This window comes from Megalobrama amblycephala, linkage group LG17 (assembly GCF_018812025.1).
Source record: "Megalobrama amblycephala isolate DHTTF-2021 linkage group LG17, ASM1881202v1, whole genome shotgun sequence".
In the NCBI taxonomy this organism is placed as follows: Eukaryota; Metazoa; Chordata; class Actinopteri; order Cypriniformes; family Xenocyprididae; genus Megalobrama; species Megalobrama amblycephala.
Window position 1 is genome coordinate 2,183,835 of NC_063060.1, and position 24,066 is coordinate 2,207,900.

General features: G+C 36.1%; 1 protein-coding gene across 2 annotated transcripts in view; it reads right to left on the minus strand.

The window, feature by feature from the left end:
• LOC125250594 (homer protein homolog 3) overlaps positions 1–24,066 on the minus strand; it is a 39,719-nt gene that overhangs the window by 12,134 nt on the left and 3,519 nt on the right. For both annotated transcript variants that reach the window (XM_048163251.1, XM_048163252.1), the window contains exons 3-5: positions 12,477–12,633; positions 4,529–4,660; positions 4,196–4,303 (exon numbers count right to left, since the gene is read on the minus strand). In XM_048163251.1, coding sequence (XP_048019208.1) covers positions 4,196–4,303; positions 4,529–4,660; positions 12,477–12,633 — 397 coding nt within the window. The remainder of the gene's footprint in view (positions 1–4,195; positions 4,304–4,528; positions 4,661–12,476; positions 12,634–24,066) is intronic.

Consider the following 24,066-nt stretch of genomic DNA (forward strand, 5'->3'; position numbering starts at 1 on the left):
TATACACTGCGTTCCAAATGATTCCATATCAGTAAGATTTCAGTACAATAAACATTCAGATTTTAGTTTTTCTAAGAAAATGTTTGTTTGTTATTTATCCATGTCTTTTTAGATAACTGGTATCAATCTCAGACAAAATAATTTGCCAGATCTATGGAAACCCTACTTAGAGGTTGTTCCACATTATTAAGCAAGTCACAGTTCTCATGCAATATGGGGAGGAAGAAAGATCTTTCTGAAGATGAAAAGCATGAAATGGTGCAATGTTGTGCAAAAGGCATGAAAACAACTAATATTGTGTGAAAACTGAATGCAGATTATTGAACTATCATAAGATTTGTGATTTAGAGCACAGCAGAACTCGGTCAGATAAAGGCTTATTAAGGAAAGTTCCTGTCAAACAAGTTGTATAATTGTATTAAAAGGGCAGCTATAATAAAACAAATGTTGAGCAGCAAACGGGTATTTGAAGCTGCTGGTGTCTCTGGAGTCTCAAGAAGCTCTCCATGCAGGCTGGCAGTTGTGCGTAAAGATGCATTTTAGACACTCCAAACCAAAGCTCGCAGAGAGAAACATTTACAGTGGGTTTAGAAATACATTTTCAAACAGTTTTATTGCTGTGGTGTTTTTTGCAGCATGGGATAGTGCATAGTGCATTGCATTTCAGAAGGCACTATCTCCTTTTTATACCATAGCTGAAAATGGCCAGTTATGAGCTCCACATATCTTGCAAAAGTCATTTAAATACCCTCAATCTCACTTCCCAATAATCCAGCCCAAATCATCACCCACCAGCTCCTTGCTGACGTCGCAGTCTTGTTGGAATGTGGTGGCCATTCACCAACCATCCAGAAATCCATCCATTTAGATCATCCATTGTAGTACGGCATTAGTCAGTGAATAAAACCATTTAAAAATGAATCTGAGTATGTATTTCTAAACCCACTGTAAATGTTTCTCTTTGTGAGGTTTGGTTAATGGTGGCTAAATGCATCTTTATGCACAACTGCCAGCCTGCATGAAGAGCTTCTTGAGACTCCAGAGACACCAGCAGCTTCAAATACCTGTTTGCTGCTCAACACTGGCTTTTTTATAGCTGCCCTTTTAATGCAATTAATTTTTTTGACAGGGACTTTCCTTAATAAGCCTTTATCTGATCGAGTTCTGCTGTGCTCTAAATCACTCACAAATCTTATGATAATTCGATAATCTCCATTCAGTTTTCACACAATATTAGTTGTTTTCATGCCTTTTGCACAACATTGCACCATTTCATGCTTTTCATCTTCAGAAAGATCTTTCTTCCTCCCCATATTGCATGAGAACTGTGACTTGCTTAATAATGTGGAACAACCTCTAAGTAGGGTTTCCATAGATCTGGCAAATTATTTTGTCTGAGATTGATACCAGTTCTCTAAAAAGACATGGATAAATAAACAAACAAACATTTTCTTAGAAAAACTAAAATCTGAATGTTTATTGTACTGAAATCTTACTGATATGTCACTTGCATAATAATTTGGAACGCAGTGTAGTGCATATATTTATTGAAATTTCTCTAGTGAACTAACATGCTGTGGACACTAAATGACTTGCCTGAGGTAAATGTAATGGTACGTGAGATATTATTCTCAAGCAGTTGGAACACTGGTTGAGTGATTACACATGAACATATCTATGCATATATTGTCTGTTCTTCTTCTGGTATTTTTCCTGTTGTGGCGGTTAGCAAACAACATTGCATTTCTGTGCACGCCCCCTTCTGGATTGGAGTGTTGATCGCCCGTGACTGACTGCATGCACCGAACCGCAATGTCCGTACCGTTACACCCTAATAATAATATTAGTAGCATGTGAGTTTGGTTATAGAATGCAGTTGTCACTCTGGTAAATAAATCACTGTGTGTGAACGTAACCGTATTAAGAACTCAAACACAGGACTGACAACCGTATACTGTTACTGTGTGAATGAACATGGCCACTGAGTCCAAGAGAAGATAAAATGCCTTTTTGGTAATAGTAAGCCAAACTCATGCTCCGAATTGAGATGTGAATATTGATTGGTTCTAGACTGCAAACGCCACTCTGGTTCATAACCAAACTGTGTGTAAATGTAACCATGTTTAACACTTTAAAACTTGATGTGAACGTGTCCTCTCAGATTCTGCACAATGAGAACAGATGCCTACAAAAGCGAAACTGAAGCACACTGTGCAGAATTCAGTGTGAATATCAGAACAAACGGGCACTCGTCACGAGGTCAAGAGTCTGTGTCACTCTGACTGTTTAATGGCACTTAAACAGCCTGTTGACCTGAAAAGATGAGCATCATACGAGAAGACAGACACTGGCAGAGAGTGAACAGGACAGCTCCAGATAATTTTATCACTGTCCTAGTTCTCCTCTCACTTCCCAGTGAGACGAATGACCCAGCTCATCCTGCTCTCTCTCTCTCTCTCTCGTGAGGTGGGTCTAGGATTACAGTAACCCTTCGTTTACCACAGACACAAAATATCTGTGAGAAGCAAAGCAGAAACTGCATGAATTGAGTCATGTTTGCTCATGCAAAACTAAGGTGTTCTGGGCAGTTGCCAGGGTGTTGCAATGCAGCTTCTGAAGTGTTGTGAGTGGTTGTTATGATGTTGATATGTGGTTGCTAAGGAGTGGTTGCAATGCAGTGCCAGGCTGCTAGAATATTGGGTGGTTGCCAGGGTGTTGCTATGCAGCTGCTAAAGTGTTGCGAGTGGTTGTTAGGGTGTTGCTGTGTGGTTGAGTGGTTATAAGTGGTTTCAATGCATCGCCAGGCTGTTAGAAAGTTGGGTGGTTACCAGGACGTTGCTATGCAGCTACAAAAGTGAAGCAAGGAGTTGTTAGGATGTTGCTATGTGATTGCTAAGGAGTGGCTTCAATGCAATGCCATGTTGCTTAAACATTGGGTGGTTGCCAGAGTGTGGATATGCAGCTGCTTAAATGTTGCAAGTACTTGTTAGGATGTTGCTGTGTGGTCGCTAAGGAGTGGCTTCAATGCTTGGCAGGTTGCTAGAATGTTGGGTGGTTGCCATGGCATTGCTATGCAGCTCCTAACGTGTAGCAAGTAAATGTTAGGATGTTGCTATGTGGTTGAGTGTTTTCAATGCATTTCCAGGCTGCTAGAATGTTGGGTGGTTACCAGGGCATTGCTATGCAGCTGCTAAAGTGTTGTGATTGGTTGCTAGGGTGTTGCTATGTGGTTGCTAAGTAGTGGTTTCAATGCATTGCCAGGCTGCTAGAATGATGGGTGGTTGCCAGGGTGTTGCTATGCAGCTGCCAAAAGTGTTGTGAGTGGTTGCTAAGGAGTGGCTTCAATGCATTGCAATGCTGCTTGAACATTAGGTGGTTGCCAGGGTGTTGCAATGCAGCTGCTAAAGTGTTGCAAGGAGTTGTTAGGATGTTGCTATATGGTTGCTAAAGAGTGGCTTCAATGCATTTTCAGGTTGCTAGAATTTTGGGATGTTGCCAGGGAGTTGCTATGCAGCTGCTAAAGTGTTGCAAGTAGTTTTTAGGATGTTGCTATGTGGTTGAGTGGTTATGAGTGGTTTCAATGCATTGCCAGGCTGCTATAATGTTGGGTGGTTACCAGGGCATTGCTATGCAGCTGCTAAAGTGTTGTGAGTGGTTGTTAGGGTGTTGCTATGTGGTTGCCAAGGAGTGGTTTCAATGCATTGCCAGGGTGCTAAAATGTTGGGTGGTTGCCAGGGCATTGCTATGCAGCTGCTAAAGTGTTAGAAGTAGTTGTTAGGATGTTGCTATGCAGTTGCTAAGGAGTGGCTTCAATGCTTGGCAGGTTGCTAGAATGTTGGGTGGATACAAGGGCATTGCTTTGCAGCAGTTAATGTGTAGCAAGTGGTTGCTATGATGTTGCTATGTGGTTGCTAAGGAGTGGCTTCAATGCTAGAATGTTGGGTGGTTGCCAGGGCGTTCCTATGCAGCTGCTAAAGTGTAGCAAATGGTTGTTAGGATGCTGCTATGTGGTTGCAAAGGAGTGGCTTCAATGCATTGTCAGGTTGCTAGAATGTTGGGTGGTTGCCAGGGTGTTGCTATGCAGCTGCTAAAGTCTAGCAAGTAGAATTTTGAATTTAGGATTACTTCAGTGTAATCTGTGTGCTTTTTTCACCTGTTTATGTACATATTGAATGCAAAAGAGATGATGTCACACCTGAGGAGCTGCGATACTGAGAGCTGCAGAGCTCAGCTCCATCTTGTCCTGTGATTTCTCTCTGGCAAGACGTGTAGCTTCCTTCACCTCCTTAAAACGCTCGGCAAACTGCAACAAAAACACACTATGCAGTATTACAGAAGGGGTGATGCAAGTATTTGCAAACATGTCTGTGTAAAACTACATTATGTTGTTTTTAATCCATCTTCTTAATCTCATCTCAAGTGTTTAGGATTCATATACTGGAACAGAGCATGTTTAAGGCCTACGGGGGACAATGTATCATCTGTAAACAGGGCATTAAAGCAGACATTATTGTCCTGATGTCCACACCTGGTGCAGCTGCTGCTCTGTGGCGAATCCGAGACCATAGACCGTGTTGGCTCTGCTGTCGGCCCACTGACCGAACTTCTGAGACGTCTTCGTGAACGTCATGTTGGGGCTGATCATGCTGTTGATGATCGCCTGCCGAGAGAGAGGATGTCAATCACACAAAAACACTGTCAGAAAATTCTAAATAAGCACACATTTAAAAGAACATTCTGGGTTCAAAACATAACATTCATGCGATACTTGCAAGAATCCCCAAAAAAGTTTGTGTTGTAACTGTTCATAAAGCACCGTTTACATCGAACAAACTCCATAGAGGAAGGTACAAAAGGCAACATTTCTCTCATTTAATTGAACTTGGAGTAAAAACATTAAAATAACTAAAACCAAATCTGAAATAAAAACTATATAGACATATTTTAAAAAAAGCTAATAAAAATTAAAAAAGCAGTGTAATACTGTAAACATGATTTATACTCACTTTTGCAAACTATTGATATTATTTTGTGTGGTAGTCAGCAGTTTGGCACAGTACTTGTGTGTATAAACAAATACGGGTACATAAATATTCATAAATAAAACAGTGTAGCATGACCTATGGTGTTTCATGCAGCTTTAAATAGAAGAGCAGTAATAAATGCTGAAGTCAAGATCATAATTTAACAGCCTGACTGCAGCCACACTTATGTCACCTGAGTGAATGTAAAACATGAAATAGAAGTTAAACACTTTACATGCCATGTTGAATGTATCATACTGATCTAAAGTGTCCCATGATTTTTATTAAAAACAGAAGAAACCAATAAAGCTGTACAAACATGAACATTAGAACAACCAACAGATACGCACAATGTGAATGATATAATGTGAGAAATGTCCATGTCCGTTAGTGTAGACTTTAATTCACAACACTTACAGAGTTTACGACCAAGACACCATGATGAAACAACAATACAACTAGAGGCGCTTCTGTCTTTAAAATCAATTTTTTATGCACACCAAAGCTGCTTTAAACCTTTTTGTCTATTAAACCTTTGACGATCATAGCGAACATTCAGATCTGTGTTCTGACCCAGAGAGAGCAGTTGTCATGAATAAGTATCACAACCACACAGTATCATCATTTCTGTGTTACAAACATTCAAATTATCACATAAATATTGGGATACAAGTTTATAGTTCTGATAAAAACACTGATGTCTATGGACACTATCAAAATAGAGTAAATCACCTTTTGAAAGTAACTTCTATTCTATAAATAAAGATTGTATCTATTACAGTTAAAATGCATTTGTCACTGAATCATCTATTCAAGAGATTCATTCAAAAACGCTGATTCATCCAGTAATGAAACAAGTAGTCTTTAAATTGGAGTCACTGAATCCTTCATTCAAGAGTTTTGTTAATGGATTCATCCAGTAATGAAACAAGTGAAGTCTTTATGAGTGAGTCATTGAATCATTCACTCAAGAGATTCGTTGGCGAATTCATCCAGTAATGAAATAAGTGAATTCTTTATGAGTGAGTCATTGAATCATTCACTCAAGAGACTTGTTATCGGATTCATCCAGTAATGAAACAAATTAAGTCTTGATGAGTGAGTCATTGAATCATTCATTCAAGAGTTTTGTTAATGGATTCATCCAGTAATGAAATAAGTGAATTCTTTATGAGTGAGTCATTGAATCATTCACTCAAGAGACTTGTAATCGGATTCATCCAGTAATGAAACAAATTAAGTCTTTATGAGTGAGTCATTGAATCATTCATTCAAGAGATTCGTTAACGGATTCATCCTGTAATGAAAGAAGTGAAGTCTATATGAGTGAGTCATTGAATCATTCTTTCAAGAGATTTGTTAGCATATTCATCCAGTAATGAAAGAAGTGAAGTCTTTATGAGTGAGTCACTGAATCATTCATTCAAGAGATTGATTAACGGATTCATCCAGTAATGAAACAAGTGAAGTCTATATGAGTAAGTCATTGAATCATTCATTCAATTTTTTTTTTAATAATTCAAATTAATATTATCTATCTATCTATCTATCTATCTATCTATCTATCTATCTATCTATCTATCTATCTATCTATCTATCTATCTATCTATCTATCTATCTATCTATCTATCTATCTATCTATCTATCTAATTGACAGCCTTAATGTATCTTAACTGAACTGGATCTTTCATCACTTTGCTGTTTCATAAAGGAGTTGGTTCACCATGGTAAAAGTGTTTTAGATCCTCTGCTTTGTGTCGTAACGCACAGTCTCTCACAGCTTATTGTTTTATTCTCTCTTGTTCTCTAATGACCCCTGTTCCTCCTGACAGCAGGAGTCATGTGACTGCAGATTACCACGGTGACCGCCGGAATAATGGCTGAACTCGACTTGTGACAGTGAGGTCATCCTCAATCCAAATGTGGGTCAGTTTAGAGGTGTTGGATGAAGCCGAGACACTCCAGTAATCCACGTACAACTGAGATTTAGAAGCTTTGGTGAGCAAACATCATCATTCGTGAGTTTAATATGAATGCTGATATCACTGTAATAGAAAGGTCAAACTGTGTCAGACAGGTGATGTTGAATACAAATGCATGAGATGTGTTTACAACAAAACACAAGACACATTACGCTGGCATGACAAAGCCAACATACTGATCTACTATTTAAGCTTCTTCTTCTTCTTCTGAGACTACATTTTAAACAGTATCTCCTCCTAGACCTTTCAAGCTACAACCACCAAACTCTGCTCAGATCTTCACACTGTTCTGACTCGGTACGCTATATCATTTCAAACTGATCCGACGTATGATTTTCGTAAAATGGACGATCAAAGCTATGAAAGCTATTCATTGAGGGGGTCAAGACTTTTGCACAACAAAACTTTTTGCAGTATTCCTCAACTAGTGGGTCGCAAGACCGTTTTGAGTGGGTCCGCAGAGTGTGCAGTCAAAGACACAACAACATGTTTTTACTGAATCAAGACTTTTATTTTGAAAGACGTCCTCTGTCAGACGCAGTTTAAGTAAAGAGTGCCTGAGAAAAATGCGTTTTCCTGATTCAGTATCTGCGGTCAGAAAATGTTGTCAGGCTAAATGTGTAATTATTCTAACATTATTTTCATAACTTGTATATCACTTCACTATATATAAAGAGCAAAATAAATTACGAGCATGCAACGTCATAGATACATTGTCATGTTATTATTTAAACTGTCTAGCTAGGCTTGATGACTATCCTAAGAAAACATGTTAAAACATGCTAACAACATGCTAATTCATGCTAACTATGTGCTAATCATGCTAACCAAATGCTAAATCATGCTAGCAACAAACTAAAACATGCTAACGTGTTAAATCACATTAACAAAATAATTCATGCTAGCAAAATGCTAACAATGTTAAAACATGTTAATGTGTTAACTCATGCTACCAAATGCTAAAACATGTTAACGTGTTAAATCATGGTAGCAACATGCTAATTCATGTTAGAAACATGTTAATCTTTTGTGTTTTCTGTGTTTTTAGCTATTGTAAAGCTATTGCCATTGCCATTAATCATGTTAGAAAAATGCTAAAACATGTTACCAAAATGTTAAATCGTGTTATCAACATGCTAATAATGTTAACAAACATGTTAAAACATCTTCGCAATGTGTTAAATCACGCTAGCAACATGTTAATCTTGCTAACAAAATGCTAACATATGATAACAACGTATTAAATCATGCTAGCAAAAAACAAGCTAAAACGTGCTAACAATGTGTTAAATCACATTAACAAAATAATTCATGGTAGCAAAATGTTAACAACATGTCAAAACATGTTAATGTGCTTAATAATGCTAGCAAAACATGCTAACGTGTTAAATAATGCTAACAAACATGCTAATTCATGTTAGAAACATGTTAATCATGTTAACATCATGTAAAAAAATGCTAACAAAATGTTAAATCATGTTAGCAAAATGCTAATAATGCTAACAAACAAATTAAAACATCTTAGCAATGTGTTAAATAATGCTAACAACATGCTAATTTATGTTAGCAACGTGTTAAATCATGCTTGCAACATGTTAATGTGTTAAATCATGTTAACAAAATGCTAATTAATGCTAACAACATATTAATAATGCTAGCAACATGTTAAAACATGCTAATGTTTTAAATCATGTTAGCAAAACATGCTAATTCATGCTAACAACATGCTAATCATGATAACAACATGCTAAAATATGCTAATAACATGCTAAATCATGTTAGCAACACTATGCTAGCAACATATTAAAACATGCTACCTAATTCACGTTAGCGACATGTCAAACCATGCTTTATTGCATCAGAAATGTGTCACTTTGCTCACAGCTGATTGGTCTGGTTTCAGTTTGAGATCTCTTACCTAGAACATAACCTACCATGGAGTGTAAGCTAGCCACCTAACCCGGCCCCATGGTATAGGCCCCAAATTTACCTGAACAGCAAACATACAGTTCTTGGTCACTTTACACGTCAATCAGACGGTCTCTTCCAGTCTAAGTGGGCGGTGCTTGACCAGAACGTGCTGCAAACTGATTCTGAGACTTTTGTGTCATCTCACACCACTCAAGGTCGTCTGTGAACGGCTGTCTTTCCTCCTCAGCCCACGACACTTCGATCAGCGTCTCCAAGCGAGCAGGTTAGACAGCTCTGATCCGCTCCATCAACAAGTATCGATTATCCTGACAGGATGCAAGTCGTGTAGCGCGGCACTGATGCAGGGAGTTTTTCATCATTACTGAACTCGTCTCTTTCTCTCTGATATCAGGTGTTGAGCTATTAACCTTCACTTCTGCATAAATCCTCTCGCGGGGAGTATTTTGTTCCGGCCCTAATCACATCGACTCAATAATCACCATCAGAAAGGTTGTAGCAGACAGAGATGTTTATTACGTTACACCGTCACCCTCCAGCAGCCGGATGGATTTCCTGGCATGTTGCCTTGCTCCACTGATAACCACAAGAACTTTTCTGCAAAACCTACGGTATGTTTACAAGGGTGCTGCTAGTATGCAGTATGTGCATCATAAGCATAGTATGCACGTCTTTCCACATGCATTGAATACACTCTTGTGAAACAGAAATGCATGTAATTTTACTGAAACTAAGTATTGCACTTTAAATCTTAAAAGCATATTTTTAATAAAACATATTGCACTTAGTACTAATGAAATAAAGGGCCACTTGAAGGTGTAAGAATTTTGCAGTAAAATATCCAAAAACCACTAGGCCAGTGTTATATATTTTGTTCACTTGAGTACTTACAATATCCCAAATGTTTGCAACTATTTGTAAATCGTGAGAAAATTGCAATTTTAACCAAGGCTCCGGGACGTGTGAGGAGTCGCCTGTCAATTGCGTCATACCCGCGTTACCCTCGGTTTCCGGTTTTATTTAGTAGAAACCATAGAAACACCAAAGATGCTTTAATATTTACATGTTTTAATAGACAACTGTTTTGATATATTTATAGACAGAAAACTAATTATTGTTATATAGCTCAACACGTTTAGTCTTATTGTTTAAATCTAATTTTCTTGATTTTTTGCGAGTACCGTGCTTTATCATGCCTCAGAGAAAAACACTATTTTGTCAAGTAGCTAACATAGCATAATCAGATGCAGCTTTATTTTTAGTAACAGTAATACAGCATTTTCTCCATCATACAATACGCTTTATAATGAATTGCATGCCATTTATCAACACAATCATCCAGCATTTAATATGATATTGTAAAATCGATCTATCTTACTGCAGTGTGTAACAGTGTCTCACAGCAGCCGCCGAGCGAACGCACAGAGTAACGTTATAACATCATTTTCAACACTCTCAAATGTATCTAATATGATAAACAGAGCTGCGTTACCGAATACTCATGACCGGAAAAGCGGAAGCGGCGCCGGCGACTGTGTCATAATAAAAGTCCCGCTGCTCGTGAGGCGTGTGTTGTGCAATCAATCCAGCTCCTCAACACTCGCTCCTGCTCTGCTTCATACTACAGTAACGTTAATAATCGCATCCATGAACATGATTTCTTCCCGAGACCTATCCCTATTCTTTTCCACTGGCTGTGAGGTGAAGACCACATGTCCCAAGATTCCGCACTCAAACTTGGCGTCATCAAGCTACGCCTTTGTTTTGAATAGGCCTCTAGTGACCTCTAGCGGACAGAAAATATTACATATTGCACCTTTAAGTGCACATAAAAAGAGTACATATTCATGACATTGTAGAATAAAGTTGCTATTTTTGTTTTGTTTTTGCGCACAAAAAGTATTCTCGTCGCTTCATAACATTACGGTTGAACCACTGCAGTCACATGACTGTTTTAATGATGTCATTTCCTTTCTGGACCTTGAAAGTGTTGATTATATTGCTGTCTATGGATGAGTCATATACCTCTCAGATTTCATCAAAAATATCTTAATTTGTGTTCCGAAGATGAATGAAGGTCTTACGGGTGTAGAACGACATGAGGGTGAGTAATAAATGACAGAATATTCATTTTTGGGTGAACTAACCCTTTCAGTGGGTAAAAAAGCACTCTTAAATTCAACTAACTGGATTCAATATAGATTTAAACTATTATACATTTTCATTCAATAACTTGCAATTAAGTTAAGTACACTGAAAAGATTGCATTCAATTTGCACTTAAGTATATTATTTTTGTAATGAATACTCTTTTTAAAAGTATGCTAAAGTGTACCTTTTTTTCACATTGTGCCATGATGACACATTTTTCAAAATGTGCAATATAATAAATCCAGAGAATATCAATGCAATACCGTTTCCCTCTATGCAATGCTCTCAGTTTGAGCTTGCATTTTCAGTGTGATGAATAAAAATTAATGACATCAACCACAATCTTCTTCTTGACTCATTAATTAATTAGACTGTCAAAAGGTCTAAATGTCAAAAGAGGTTTAAAAGACAAATTAATATTTTATTGATTTAACCGCACTGACACTATCGAATGAGAACAACATTTAAATCGACTTGCACAGAGTAATGACACTATTGTCTTCTGTAGAGTCCAGGGAATGCATGACCTGATCAAATGTGTACCTTGAATGCAATGCATAAATGTAAAAATGCATGCTGTCTACTATATTTCTGAAAATAATATGTGAATATAGTGTGACGTCACATGTTGCACGTTACATTCAGTGAGTGGAGTGCAGTTATCATCTTGGAACATTTTGCAGTTTAAGTCAATTTTGTGTAAAAATTGTTAGAAATCACAGTTATCTGTCACAGTGTAAACGGAAGATCAAGTATCTCACACTGTGTGCTCCGCTTTTTGGCAACTGTTATAGGCCATCCAGGTATGGGAAATGTGCTATTGCAAACATCCCACTAATCTGCAAATGTGCTTGATTTCCAGGAGACATACTTGTCATACTGTATATCCAATATGTCTTATATGCTGCATTTCTAAGAGGGTTATAGAGCGCTGCACGGATGATGTATTTTTGAAGGCCAAACGCAGGAAACAAGTTTGCATTTTAGCACTTTCAGTTCCATCGTCCTGAAGTCAGTGGGTTTATGTTAAATGCTTTAAAAAAGGTCTGTGGTGAACACAAGCTCAAGATGTTTTCACGTTTTTTCTATGACACAAAATACATCAGTAATATATTTTTAAAGCTTTTACTTGTCTTGAAAAAGGTGGTTGCTAACAAGTGTCTGAATGAAGACAGACATCATTTCACAGGTTAGGAGATTAGGAGATGCCCAAATTAAAGGATTAGTTCACTTCAGAATGAAAATTTACTTGAGTCAGGTGTGTGTAGGGGAATATATTTGTTGGTCACAGAGCTTATGACTACGAAACTCATCACAGATTCCATCAGGAACACCCTGAAGACCCTCAACCACAGACCAAACAGGCTCTAAACTGAAGAAAAGCCTCTCACCTTGGTCCCTCCCACGCTGATGATGCGGTAGGCGTGTCTGTTGGCATCATAAAAGAAGGAGACGGTGACCGCATGCTTGCTGGCCGGGATCCAGTTGCGTTTGGTGGCGGGATCGATCTGGAACACATGAGCTCGTGTGCTGAAGATGGGCTGTTCCCTACGACACATACAAACTACAATGAGTGTGTGTGTGTGTGTGTGTGTGTGTGTGTGTGTGTGTGTGTGTGTGTGTGTGTGTGTGTGTCACACAACAATAGCCTGATCTGTGCACACATGAATATAGCAAACCAAGAAATCTGGGATTCAAAATGTACACCTGAAAATAAACAGAAATGCTCAGAAATTTTGAAAAAGGTAAAACAAAGAAATTATATGACATAAAATTAAGAAATATTTCAGATTCTGCACTATTACTACAACTTATTTTTGTTAATAATGTAATAATATGTAACATTGATTATATATTCTTTTCAATCTTTATTTTTATTTAATCTATAATGAAAATGTATTATTAGTTATTATTGTTATTATTATAATATTTATGTTTATATTAACATATACACATTTATAAATGCATATATATATATATATATATATATATATATATATATATATATATATATATATATATATATACACACTAATAAAGTATTGTTTTTATTATTATTACACAATAAATTTTATAATATACAGTACTGATTATATAATCCTATATATATATATATATATATATATAAAATATATTTTTAATGATTAGTTAATTAATTATTAGTTGTTATTATTATATTTTATATTATTATATTTAATAATGTTGTAATAACACATTTATACACACACACACATATATATAAAATAAAATATATTTTTAATGATTAGTTAATTATTAGTTGTTATTATTATAATATTTATATTATTATAGTTATAATATTGTAATAACACATTTATACACACACACACACACACATATATATATAATAAAATATATTTTTAATGATTAGTTAATTATTAGTTGTTATTAATATAATATTTATATTATATGTATAATATTGTAATAACACATTTATACACACATATATATATAAAATAACAATTATTACACATGAAACAATTTAATATATAATACTGATATATTACTTTCAGTCTTTTTAATATTTACTTATTATTATTTAATTTATATATATAAATAAATGAGGATGTATACAAATATTATAATTTATAAACATACACACATAATATATATACTAATACATTATTATTATTATTATTATTAATGGTGCTTGCCAAAGGCAAAGCTCCATTCTTAATCTTCTGCATACTTATTATTATTCTTCTTCTTCTGGACACTTTCGTCTGCGCGTAACTCGTCCCGCAGTTTTTGTCATAGACCCACGAATGAGGTGTCAAATCGACCGGCCTATTGAGGAGTGGTGTGCTATGACTTTTATAAGCGATCGGGTGTACGATGTTCGTCCGGCGGGCGAAAAATCGGGCGAAAAATCCCATAGACTTAACATTGCGACGAACTTTGACGAGTCATAGCTCCTAACGAGAATTTCGTAGAATCATGTGAGTTACCACGTTTGAAGAGGCTGACAGGCTCTCTCAGACCATACCTCAAAATGGGGTGTAAGTTGTACCCCTGGGGCGCAAGAGCTGCCCAAATTTGCCCCATAGACATACTATGGTGAAGCCGTGCCCATGAACCAGGAAGTACTGTGTTTTTCCTACTATGGGAAATTACATAGGGATTTTGTATTTAACATAACTCTGGATCACAATGACATAGAGACAAGGGGGTGGGCTCATTTCACTCAGGTGACCAATCAGTCTCCCAGGATCATTGTGAAGCTATCAAGCCACGCCCTAGCAACCATATAGAGCACCATAGCAACAAGTTCCATAGACTTCCATTGAAAAAGATCAAAGGAATATCTTTGGATAGAAGTGTCATAGAAACATGAGGGTGGGCTCATTTGTCTCGGGGCAGCAAACGGCCAATCACGAATCACCTTCAAGACCTCCTAGCCACGCCCTAGCAACCATTAAGAGCACCCTAGCAACCCAAAGAATAGAGGGATATCTTCAAATCTGAATATCATAGAGGCATGGGGGTTGGTTTATATCATTCATACTGGCAAGCAGCCTTTGGTTTATCATTACTGGCAGCTGCCAAGCCACTCCCTAGCAACCAAACAGAGTACCCTAGCAACCGTTTAGCAAGATCTATATCTCTGCATCAGAACATCGTAAAGACATGGGGGTTGGTTTATATTGTCAAGCAGCCTTTGGAGTATCATCATTGGTAGCTGCCAGGCCACTCCCTAGCAACCAACCAGATTACCCTAGCAACCGTTTTTCAAGATCCATATCTCTGCATCAGAACATCATAAAGACATGGGGGTTGGTTTATATTGTCAAGCAGCCTTTGGAGTATCATCATTGGCAACTGTCAAGCCACTCCCTAGCAACCAAACAGAGTACCCTAGCAACCATTTAGCGATGCCTATATCTCTGCATCAGAACATCGTAGACACATGGGGGTTGGCTTTTTTGACTCATGCTAGCAAACTGTACTTGCAACATGCTACACATGCTAGCAGTTAATAGCTACATGCTAATAGTGATTAGCTAAGTGCTAAAGTGGGCTGAGAACATGCTAAGAACTCTATAGAAACTCCATAGTAACTATCTGTGCCAACTACCAACCACCTAGTAACACCATAGCAACCACCCAGGTTACCATAGCAACTGCCCAGAACACCCTAGCAACCGCCTAGCAACACCATAGTGACCACTCCAGGTACCTTAACAACTGCCTAGCAACACCTTAGCAACCACCCAGGTTACCATAGCAACCGCCTAGCAACCACCTAGAACACCCTAGCAACCGCCTAGCAACACCTTAGCAACCACCCAAAGTACCTTAGCAACTGCCTAGCAACACCCTAGCAACCACCCTGGTTACCATAGCAACCGCCTAGCAACCACCCAGAACACACTAGCAACCACCCCAAGTACCTTAGCAACCGCCTAGCAACCGAGTGGTGAATTTTGCCACTGCAAGCACCATTCACATTTTCTTCAGGAAATGTACATTCTAGTTATTATTATTATACTAATACATATAATATATAATATTGATTATATATATTCTTTTCAATTTTTTCATATAAATAAATAAATAAAGATGTATAATTAATTATTATCGTTATTATTAGAATTTATACACATACACACATGATATATACTAATATATTATTACTATTATACTCAAATTCCTGTAAAGATTAAAAAAATCACTTTTTTAATTCTTAAATACTCAGCCTTCATTTCCCATCACCTCATAGAAAGAACAGATTCATTAAATCATGGTAAACAGGTTGTTCTTCTGACCACCATCATTAATGGATCTCCTGTATATACACAAACAGGGCTGCAACTAACAACTACTCTGATAATGTTGATTATTTCTACAATTAACTGAATAATTCAACTCTGATTTCGATTAGTTGTTGCAGCACTAATAAGGGTCCTGGAGCATGGGGTTTGTGTATAATAGCCTGCAGCTCATATGCAATTCAACACAGTCAGAGCTGATTCTACAGCGCTGTAATGGACAAATGATGATAACAAGAGTGGAACGAGCGGTAAACGATCAGAGAAATCAAATGTTATGCGCTGAAGCCATACATAACGCCTCATGACTGACTGACGGATCTCTCTGTGAAGTAAATACGGCAGCTGAAGCGCTACGGCCAAACTGCATGTGATGGACATCTAAGAGCTTTCTGGTTCATTTCTAACCTTCTTGCATTTGGTCATTGTTATAGAAGCACAAAGAAATCATTAAAAAAAAAAAACAATTTAAACCTATACAGACCAAAAACACAGAGGAAATGAAAATTTAAACAATAATTTTGTACCTGGCTTCATCCAGGGTTCTGAAAATGTATGCAAATTGCAAATGCATGCCTATTTAATTAGACAAATCCTAATTTGCATATTTAAACAACATTTCAGAAAACTTTTAATGTGAAACGATCTTTAATTTAGTTGTTCATAAAGCTACAGCTTTCATCGTGTCTGAGCTATTTGTCATCAGATGAGTGATGGTTTGATATTTTCTCATGTGATCTTTGTTTTTCTCAGGGTTGCCAGGTTTGCGAAACAAAACCCACCCAATCATGGCAAAAACGCATTTTGGGGGGTAAAAATTAAGGGGTTGCTTTAACCTGCACACTAAAAAAACAACCCGTGGCAACAGTGTAACAGTAGCCCAATTCTGCTGAAAAAACACAGACTTGGCAACCATGTCAGAATATATTTTTATTTTGGTCTGTGTGACACCCTGGGTTGCCAGTTGGTGGAAAACACAGCGTATTGCAGCCATTGAAACCAGCAAACAAACTGCATTAGAGATCGAAGATTATACCCGACTATAAAGCCTCGCCATCCATCTAAACATCTCTATGACCAGAAGCATATTAAAACGCGGATAAATCAACTCATAAACATACAGTGTAACCTTATAGTGTCCTGTTGCATGTCCTCAATCTGGCAACCCGCGTGAGCGGCGAGTCTGAGCAGGAGAGGGCGGGGAAAACAACTCTCTCTAATATTTTGAAATCGGACTGCAGTACCTATTTCAACCACTAGCTCTCAATATTTCATAATGCACCTTTAATATGGCAGATAAGATTAAGAAAAAAGCTGAAATCCGGAAGAGGATCTGGAAGGGTTGCATTTCAGAAATGTAAAATGCAATAACCTTAATGCAATACATCACTCGCAGGTAGAGCGGAAGGACAGGAATTGCTGAAAGATGATCCCCTTCCCATTACGCCCTTTACAGAAATGAACACGGATATGACACCATTACCAGCCGCATTGTGAGATGTTGCATCCGTGGCTCGTAAATCTAACGTTTGATGGCGTTTGAGATTTCATTTCTGCCCACTGATTCCTCAGAGAATATTAATAGCGACATGAACAAAGCCACATTTGTGGTCTTGTGCGACTTAAAGACCGCAGTAAAAGTTGAAATATTAGTCCTGGACCGAATATGAGGAAAGCTTTCATTATTCTCCCTTCAGCATGTCATTCATTACATATAAAGCCATTATGAGTCATGCGTGAATGTCTCGGTTTGAGATTTAAACCATAAGCTCCTACAGACCAGAACGTCTTTCAAAACCCTTTGCACGTCACAAAAAAAACATGTAAAATAATAGTTCAACGCACCACCCAGACTGATTAATTGGCTGATATTTGGCTATTTTGAGATTAGTATTATACTGAAAATCTAGCAGCAGTCCTGGCAATATAGACCATGCACATTTTCTCTTATTAGGGAATTTTCAAGTTAAAAAAACACTTTAATTTTCTCATAATACACATTGCACATCACCTCATTTCTTAAAGAATCTGAAAACTGTTCGTTCAGAGATTCAGACTCTACTCTGCTCTGATTAGTCAGACAGACCAGTCTGTTGTGATTGGTCGACCACTTACAGCGCGTCGGAAACCAAACGCCGATTAACATATCTGAATATCAGTTCTTTTTCAGCACTTGATGCACAATATTATGTGACATAATGTGCTGAAAACAGTGTCTTTCCAACCAGTCTTCCAGGACACTGTTCACGGCAGACAATTAAGACTATTCACTCTAAAAAATGCTGGGTTAAAAACAGCCCAAGTTGGGTTGAAAATGGACAAACCCAGCAAATGGGTTGAATGTTTACCCAACCTGCTGGGTAGTTTCATTTAACTCAACTATTGTTTAAAAATGACTGTATTGCTTGCTTAAAATGATCCCAAAGTATGTTGTAAATTAACATTTATTAATGTTTAATGAATAATAGGGCTCTTTAGAGACTGCAATCCATGCCTTCATTACATCACGACTGGACTATTGCAATTCCCTGTACTACGGGATTGCAAAAACCCAAATTTCTAGATTACAAGTAGTCCAAAATGCTGCAGCGAGATTTCTGAAGAGGCGTAAGAAATTCGATCACATTACGCCCCTCCTGAGATCTCTACACTGGTTGCCCACCCAGTTTAGAATCGAGTATAAAATCCTACTACTTGTATATAAGTCTTTAAATAATCTAGCTCCCTCCTATCTGACCAACCTTCTTCACCCTTACACTCCTGCGAGAGGACTGAGATCGGAGGGAAAACTACTCTTAAAGATCCCTAGAACCCGTCTAAAGACAAGGGGAAATCGAGCTTTTGAAGTGGCTGGCCCCACGCTCTGGAACAATCTTCCAAACTCTGTCAGAATGGCTTCCAGTTTATCTGAGTTTAAATCATGCCTTAAAACTCATCTTTTCTCTCACGCTTTTGGTATATAATGTAGGTATTTCAGTATAATTATATATGTGTATGTTCATGCATGTATATGTATGTCTGTATATGTGTATATGGGGTGTATCTATGTGTGCATGTATGCGTATATCCTGTATGTCTCATGTACGTGTGTGTGTACATGCAAATATCTATATATATAATGTAGGTGTATATGTATGTGTGTATACATATGGATGTATATATTTGTGGATATGTGGATATGTGTGTGTATATAACGGCCATATTTCTCTGCCTTCTGTTTCTTTGTCTTTTAACTGTTTCTTTTATATTTTATGTACACTTCTCTTCTAATTGTTGTACAGCACTTTGGTCGGCCTGGCCGTTTTTAAACGTGCTTTAGAAATAAACCGAACTTGAACTTGAACTTGAATAATAGTTAAACAATAAACATTTATGAAACTGCTTATTAATAATTGTTCACCTTTTGAATATTGTTGCCTCTAGTAATTATGTGTCTGATTTTTGATTAACAACCTATTTTGGGTTCATTTTAAGCCAGACATATAGTCATTTTTAAACAATAGTTGAGTTAAATAAAACTGCCCAGCAGGTTGGGCAAACATTTAACCCAACCAATGGGTTAAAACAACCCAATCGCTGGGTTTGTCCATTTTCAACCCAGCAATTTTTAGAGTGTAGTCTGGCATAATGCAAATTTGTTACATTGTTACGTAGGTATGTAACAGGTATGTAACAGGTATATTTCAGCAGTTCCGAATGGCGTTCTGTTTGTTCTATTACACACTTCATGAAAGGTAAAATCAGAAAAAGTATAGGGGCACTTTAAATTGTATTTTATCACATATATTGGCATTATATTGGCCAGCTCAGTCTAGATATAGAAATCACCATCTCATCAAGGCTGCATTTATTTGATCTAAAAATACAGTAAAAACAGTGAAATATTACTATAATTTAAAATAACAGTTTTCTATGGTAATATATTTTAAAATGTAATTTATTCCTGTGATCAAAGCTGAATTTTCAGCATCATTACTCCAGTCTTCAGTGTCACATGATCCTTCAGAAATCATTCTAATATGATGATTTGCTGCTCAAGAAACATTTATTATCAATGTTGAAAACATGCCGATTCATTTTTTTGTGTATTACATAACTAATAACAGGGTCCGCTTAACCAATAAACACAAGTACTGACAGTCTTCTTAAAGAATAATGCACATTTTCTTTTTTCAAATTATAGTAAAGTTGGTTAAGTAAATGTTTAGTTTCCCATTTTCTATCACTAAATTGTATTATATTATATATTCATCAAAGTTCTAATACAAAACTCATAATCAAGTTGTCTAATAAACCTGCATATTACGAATATCGTTGGTTCTTTTAGTTAGTTAGTTAGTTATAAAGCACATATAAAAACAACCACAAGGTTGACCAAAGTGCTGTACATTAGAAACAATACATAAAAAGAAAACTTCAAACAGCAGAGTAAAATACACACAATAAAATCATTTGTTGTTAAACACCGTAGATAAAAAATAAGATTTAAGCTTTGATTTAAACATGGAAAGAGATGGTACCGTTCAAATTGACATTGGTAAGCTTTTGATGAATTGGTTTTTGCTAAGTGGCTAAATGCATGTGCAAATGTAAAATCCACTTGCCAAAAATGGCTGAAAAAAAAAAAAAAAAAAAAAATCGGTTAAAGTGAATATATAAGAAATATATTTACATTTCAGAGCGAACACATAAATATTAGATATAGAGGCTGATCATTTTTAGCTTTATCACTCAGCTCTATAGAAGAAAGCATCTGTCTAATCTTTCTATGTTCTGATCTCTTATCTTGAAACAGTCACACACACACACACACATATCAGCAGCTGGATTATGATGGCCGGGGTGTTGAGATCACTTTCCTCCTCTCCGCCTTAAGGACTCCACCTCGCAACAGGAGTGCAGCGCTTCTTATAGCCTGCTCTGAATTCCCAGAATTCCATGGGGTAAGACTCCTGGCTTCACACATCACAGATCCTCAACGCCGGGCCCCTGTGATCCGCGCCAGCTCTTCATCTGTCAGTTACTCAGCCTGAGCTGATTGCAAAGCGCCCAGTAACGAGCCGAGGGTCTGTAAACGATTCCAGCGCGAGAGATCGACCGGCGTTAATGACTTTCAGCAGGTAACAACTACACGATCTCTGGATCCAACCTCAGCGAAATACCAAACCGACTGCACACATCCCAGCGGCCCGAGAGTTTCTCCTGCTGAAGCTGCGGTTTCATCAACGGCACCATTTGCAATCTGTCAATGTGGTTTGCATTGCGTCGACAAATGTGAACAGACACAGATTCAGATTTATATTCACCACTTTCTTATTACAAATTCCTGGTCTTGTTATAATACAAATTTATTTTTCCCTCAGGATAATGTGTGCTAATGAATAGTGAACATTATTAGTTTGCATTATTAATTGTGATTAGTTTGTTGGAAGTAAAGTAATTAATACTTTAATTGAGCAAGAATGCATTAAACTGAAGACTGGAGTAATTCAGCTTTGAATCACAGGAATAAATTACACTTTAAAATATATGCACATGTAAAACAGATTTTTAAAATGGTAATAATATTTTACAATTTTTCTGTTTTTACTGTATTTTTTTTTTTAAATAAATGCAGCCTTGCTGAGCAAAAGAGACTTCTTCAATAGGATTACAAGTGTATATTTTACACATATATAAACACATTTTACACCATCACATCAGTTCCTCATGGACAGAATCATTATATTTTCTGATTCACCGGGAAATGCATCACATTATGACAATAAAATGGGTTGTAAGCGCCATTTCACGTTTACCTTAAAGCAATGCAGCTGACTAGAACTGAATGTTGTGTGTAAACCAGAGAAAACTGTCTCTACCCCATAAACACAATCCAACGGCCAAGAGAGCATTAGCTGGTAACTGTTATATTCTGCACTGGAGTGTGTGTGTGTGTGTGTGTGTCTGTGTCTGTCTGTGTGTGTGTGTGTGTGTGTGTGTGTGTGTGTGTGTGTGTGTGTGTGTGTGTGTGTGTGTGTGTGTGTGTGTGTTCAGAGATCACTGAACCCTCGAGCTGTCCATTTGCATTTTAGCTCTAATTGCCTTTTTCCAGATTCGTTTATGTAATGAGGCAATTACTAGGAATTGTTAGTGAGAAATTAACCTCATGCTGCATCTTTATTCTATATGTAGGATATAGAGAAAGAAACTAAATCAACATTCCTTCTTCAAATCTTTCCCTGTGATCACCACAGATATGACTTCACAGAATGAAAATTAAAGGAACAATAACGAGTCAAACTAGATTTTTACATTGCCAAACATCATATTGCTAGAGCGTTCTTATGATCTCGCATGAAAAGATTTCTTCACTGAAAACAAACACTTTGAAACAATTTTCACTTCAAAAATTGCCTAGTAAAATTGCACAAATTAATTACACAGAAAAGGCAAGTAAATTAAACATTAAAATTTTGAAGTAGAAAGACTGAAATTATATTTTCATGGAAAAAAAAATTCTCCAATAATCTTTGGGTTTTTTACAACATCAAAAAAAAATTTTTTCTTTTAGTGTTTAAGTTCCGGTTTCTAGATATGATAATTCATCAGCATGAAACAGCATTCAAAACCCATTTTACTTTCCTAACATGACATTTTTATGGAAGCCCATGCTCTGGCATATCATAAATATGGCAAAATAAAAATTATGACACACTAAGTCATGAAAAAAATGAAAAGTTGAAATTATGAATTAAAAAGTCATATGACAAAGTTGAAATTGACATACTGAATCAAAAATTATTAAAAAGTCATTTTTATGAGATAAAAAGTTGATATGACATACTAAAAAAATCTACATAAAAAGTTGAAATTATCTTATAATTATGATTTAGTATGCTAACTTTTTGACTTGTGTCATAATTTCAACTTTTTATGTCATAATTATGACTTAGTATGTCATCATTTCGACTTTTTATTAATTTCGACTTTTTTTAATTTCGACCTTTTGTCATAATTATGACTTAGTATGTCATCATTTCGACTTTTTATTAATTTCGACCTTTTGTCATAATTATGACTTAGTATGTCATCATTTCGACTTTTTATTAATTTAGACTTTTTTTAATTTCGACCTTTTGTCATAATTATGACTTAGTATGTCATCATTTCGACTTTTTATTAATTTCGACTTTTTATTAATTTCGACTTTTTATTAATTTAAATTTTTTTGTCATAATTATGACTTAGTATGTCATCATTTCGACTTTTTATTAATTTCGACTTTTTATTATTTTCGACTTTTTATTAATTTCAACTTTTTTTAATTTCAATTTTTTTGTCATAATTATGACTTAGTATGTCATAATTTCGACTTTTTGTTAATTTCGAATTTTTGACATAATTAAGACTTATGTCATCATTTCGACTTTTTATCAATTTCGACTTTTTTAATTTCAACTTTTTGTCATAATTATGACTTAGTATGTCATTTCGACTTTTTGTTAATTTCGACTTTTTGACATAATTATGACTTATTATGTCATCATTTCGACTTTTTGTTAATTTCGACTTTTTGACATAATTATGACTTATTATGTCATCATTTCGACTTTTTTAAAATTTCGACTTTTTGACATAATTAAGACTTATTATGTCATCATTTCGACTTTTTATTAATTTCAACTTTTTTTAATTTAAATTTTTTTGTCATAATTATGACTTAGTATGTCATCATTTCGACTTTTTGTTAATTTCGAATTTTTGACATAATTAAGACTTATGTCATCATTTCGACTTTTTATTAATTTCGACTTTTTTAATTTCAACTTTTTGTCATAATTATGACTTAGTATGTCATCATTTCGACTTTTTGTTAATTTCAACTTTTTGACATAATTATGACTTAGTATGTCATCATTTCGACTTTTTGTTAATTTCAACTTTTTGACATAATTATGACTTAGTATGTCATCATTTCGACTTTTTGTTAATTTCGACTTTTTGACATAATTATGACTTAGTATGTCATCATTTCGACTTTTTTTTAATTTCGACTTTTTGACATAATTAAGACTTATGTCATCATTTCGACTTTTTATTAATTTCGACTTTGTTAATTTTGACTTTTTGTCATAATTATGACTTAGTATGTCATCATTTCGACTGTTAATTTCGACTTTTTGTCATATTATGACAGTAGAATGACTGTCAT